The sequence below is a fragment of the Triticum aestivum genome, chromosome 7B, assembly GCF_018294505.1.
Source record: "Triticum aestivum cultivar Chinese Spring chromosome 7B, IWGSC CS RefSeq v2.1, whole genome shotgun sequence".
Classification (NCBI taxonomy): Eukaryota; Viridiplantae; Streptophyta; class Magnoliopsida; order Poales; family Poaceae; genus Triticum; species Triticum aestivum.
The window spans coordinates 54177531-54181424 of NC_057813.1; the positions used below are offsets into that span (position 1 = coordinate 54177531).

Consider the following 3894-nt stretch of genomic DNA (forward strand, 5'->3'; position numbering starts at 1 on the left):
GAATCGGCAACCCCCACTACTCGCAATATCTTAGCACTCCGGACCTCCCCGCTAAAGTCCACAAGCGTAAATCCTCGAAAATGAGTTGGACCATGCCCCACACATCGCATATGGTGCCTGTGCCCAATACGCGTCCGTTCCGTTGCTTCCATACCGTCCGTTCCGTTGTGGAGAATTGATCTCTATCATATTTTTCGTTGAGCTTGATCTCTATCATATCTGAGTGACGCTTGGCAGTTGCTACCTACCCACCCACGCCGCGAAATTCAGCGCTTGGCTGCCACCCCTTCCCCCAAAATCTCCTCACCGTACGCGGGAAAACGGAGGCGCAAAATTCTCCGGCCTCCAAAATCCCCTCGCACCTGATTGGTCCAACCGTGCTTCCCACGGATCGCTCCTCCCAGACCGCATCGAGACCGTCCACGCCCTCCCCATCCCACCACCCAACGACCGCCCCCACGGATCGACAGGCGCACCATGGCCGCCGTCCGCACCGTTTGAATACTCTGGCCGTCTCGCCGCATTTCCCACCAGTCCAGAGCTCGCCATCCCAATCTCTCAGCACCAAACATCTTCTCTTCCGCGCCTCGACGAGCATCAGCGGCTAGCCATGGACGTCTCAGCCACCGGAGCAGGCGCGAAGGCCAAGAAGGGCGCCGCAGGGCGCAAGGCCGGCGGCCCAAGGAAGAAGTCCGTGTCGAGGTCCGTCAAGGCCAGGCTCCAGTTCCCGGTCGGCCGCATCGGGCGCCTGGTTTTTAATTTCAGTTTCAGAAAAATTTCAGCACCAACCAAAATCACTGAAATTCAATGAATTTCAGTGATTTCAGTTTCCATTTCAGCCAAATGACCGAAATATTCACTTGAATTCAAATTTTTTTTAATTTTAAAAAATATTTTGAAATATATTGGAATTGTTGTGCTATATTGAAATTGCTGAAATATTTTGACCGAAATTTAATATTTCAGTGTCTGCTGAAATTACTGAAATTCAGTGGATTTCATCGAAATCCCACTGAAAGTGAAAACCATGATCGGGCGGTACCTCAAGAAGGGCCGGTACGCGCAGCGCATCGGTACCGGAGCTCCCGTCTACCTCTCGGCCGTCCTCGAGTACCTCGCCGTCGAGGTGCTGGAGCTCGCCGGCAACGCCGCCAAGGACAACAAGAAGAGCCGCATCATCCCGAGGCACCTGCTGCTCGCCGTGAGGAACGACGAGGAGCTCGGGAAGCTGCTGGCAGGCGTCACCATCGCGCATGGCGGCGTGGTGCCCAAGATCAACCCGGTGCTGCTCCCCAAGCGGACGGCGGAGAAGGCGCCCAAGGAGGGCAAGTCGCCCAAGAAGGCCGCCAAGTCCCCCAAGAAGGCTTAGGGAGGCCCGCTGATTTGTGTCAGTATGTAATAAGCTGTTCGCCTAGCGGCATCGATGTAATGTTTGTTGTTAATGAAAAAAAATGTCAGAAATCTCTGACTTTGGTACTCCTCTTCGCGAAATTCAGCGGTCGGCCGCATCGATTGTCAGGCGAAAGGTCTAATCCTTCTCTTCGCCTCCTAAGCCTGATTTTAATTGTTTGGTTCAACAGAACATCAAAAGTGCTACTGATGAACGCCAAATTTTGCTTTAGGAAGTATATATTCCTTGATTCAATTGTAGAAACTGAGTAATTAGCGACTTGCAAAATTTCTTGAGCTAATTATGTGTTTTTGACTGCTATTAATCTGTTCATATCATAGATACCTGTGTGCAAGTGTTATGCTATCAATTTTAGATTTTTGAGCATCTCCATAGATGATGTAAAATGCATTATTAAATTATGCTTTGAATAAAATTTACATCATCAAAACATCTATTCCAACAGACGATGTGGAGGGCACTAGTGTTGAGCTCCAACAGGTGATGTAAAATAGGGCAGCCACACAACAACCGCTCCACAATTTCATACATATTGGACCAAATAACAACAAAATCATCTCAAATTGATCATAAATCATCTCAAAATAAATCCTAAATCATCTAAAATAAACACTAAATCATCTCAAACAAATCATCATCAATATTCGAAGATGGTAGCCGTGCCGATCACAGAGGCCTCTCATCCTGTCTCGTTGATGCGTGCGGATAAGGGGTTGCCCGTAATTTCGGCGAGGTGGCGCAAGCAACGCCGACCGAAGCAACAACTGCTCGGCTCGTTCACCACGGTCGTGCACCTGCCCGCGGTAGCTCCGACGACCGGAAGACCTACTTCGGACGACGGCCACGTGCTACTGGAGCCATCACGGGCGCCGGCGCTCCGGCCAACAGACAAATCGACCGGAACTCTGCTCGGCGGCGGATCCAAATTGGCGCTATGGAGGGACCTCCGGTGGCTGTCCAGGGTGATGTGGGTGGGGCGGCGGGGTCGTGACGGACTCAGGGGAGGATGGACGAGCGGGTGATGTGGCCTTGCCAACGGAAATCATCGACAACGGTGGTCGGGTGGAGGAGCGGGCGCGCGACGGGAATGTCCCGCGCGGCAGTTGGTGCTGCGCGTGTTTTGGTCGACAGGTCCAAGTGATGCAAATTTGCATCACTTGGTGCTCTATTTACATCACGCATCCACATCATCTATTGGAGCACTGTTTTTATGCCTTGGTGATTTAAAATTTATTAATTTTATGTCTATATCATCTATTGCCCAGGAATGGAGTCCAAAGCCTTTTATCATCGAGACAGACTCAGAGGTTGCAGCGTAGGCAATCAGGGAAAGGGAAGTTGGCCGCTCACCAATGCTGGGTTTATCGGTATAAAACGTCTCCTTCAGCAGGACAGAAACTTTACCATCTCGACCATACGTCGCTTGTGCAACGGTGTGGCTCATGGTCTTGCTCAACTTGGTTATCACAACAAGCGCACTGCGGTGTGGCTTAGATCGGTTCCCTCTGAGATTGATTTGCTGTATTCAAACGATTGTAACCACACTGGTTAAGCAATGAAATCTCTTTTTTCTCGCAAAAAATAAAGCATAGCGGGAGGACTGAACTGTCTTCTGATTAGAACTGCAATAGAACTCCCTCTAGAACGAGCATTGAAATTTGGAAGTACTAATTGGTCTGCCCGCTGTGTTGTGTTTGGAACGTAGAAATTTCAGTGAGAAGCTTTACGGGGAACTGTTACTTTGGGTCAAAAGATATCCTGGTCGTATGCACATTTGAGTGTCAAGTCAGACCGCTGCAAATTCTTTCTTTGGAGAGAGAGAGAGAAGGGGGGGGGGGGTATGCAATAGTTGGCACCCAACAGATTGGGCAAATCTGACCTCCTAAACGTCCACGGACAATGACGGCCAGCCCCTCATTTGTCCGTCCGGGTAACCCCACTAGTGCAGAAAAGTCTAACTATGGCATGCCAAAAAATGCCTTGCTGGCGTAGGAGTCCGACGCCACCAATATGGCGCCAGTGTTAAAATATAGGGGTGTCATTGGTGGCGTAGAGTTTCTGGTATCTATGGCGTTGGATAAAGTGGCACGCCGGTAATGTCAAATATACCTATGATGTGGGTACATCTCCACACGTCATAAATATGGAGAAACATTAGAGATGTTGCATATACTTCCGACGCCATTACTTAGTTTGAAAGCATAATAGGAAAAATGTTACCACGTCAACCGAAAAACGGTGCCGTGGCAGCGTTTTTTAAGATAAAAAATATTTCTAGCTAGGTAACATTAATTAAAATACATCCATGATAATTATGTGTATCACTTAAAATTAAGATAGCTAGGCAAAGTTTTGAAGTACGATAAGACTACAGAATGACATCTGTAGCTAATCGAGTAGTTTACAGAACCACAACAGCTTAGCTAGCTCTCACTATCCTGTTACATCAATAATAAGGATCATCAGTTTATTTCTTCATTGGA

At 48.5% G+C, this 3894-nt stretch overlaps 1 protein-coding gene across 1 annotated transcript; it reads left to right on the forward strand.

Annotated features, from left to right (window-relative positions):
• The first annotated feature begins 514 nt into the window (after window positions 1-514).
• Window positions 515-1476, forward strand: LOC123158925 (histone H2A). Its single transcript, XM_044576742.1, has 2 exons — window positions 515-739; window positions 1031-1476. Exons 1-2 carry the CDS (start codon window positions 611-613, stop codon window positions 1367-1369), a joined length of 468 nt encoding a protein of 155 aa, XP_044432677.1. The 5' UTR covers window positions 515-610; the 3' UTR covers window positions 1370-1476.
• The last annotated feature ends 2418 nt before the right edge of the window (window positions 1477-3894 follow it).

What these genes read in the sequence shown, in the direction of transcription:
- LOC123158925 (XM_044576742.1), top strand. Translation starts at nt 611, where the DNA reads ATGGACGTCTCAGCCACCGGAGCAGGCGCGAAGGCCAAGAAGGGCGCC. An exon ending in TCCAGTTCCCGGTCGGCCGC is followed by an intron (nt 740 to 1,030) that starts ATCGGGCGCCTG and finishes GTGAAAACCATG; the next exon opens with ATCGGGCGGTACCTCAAGAA.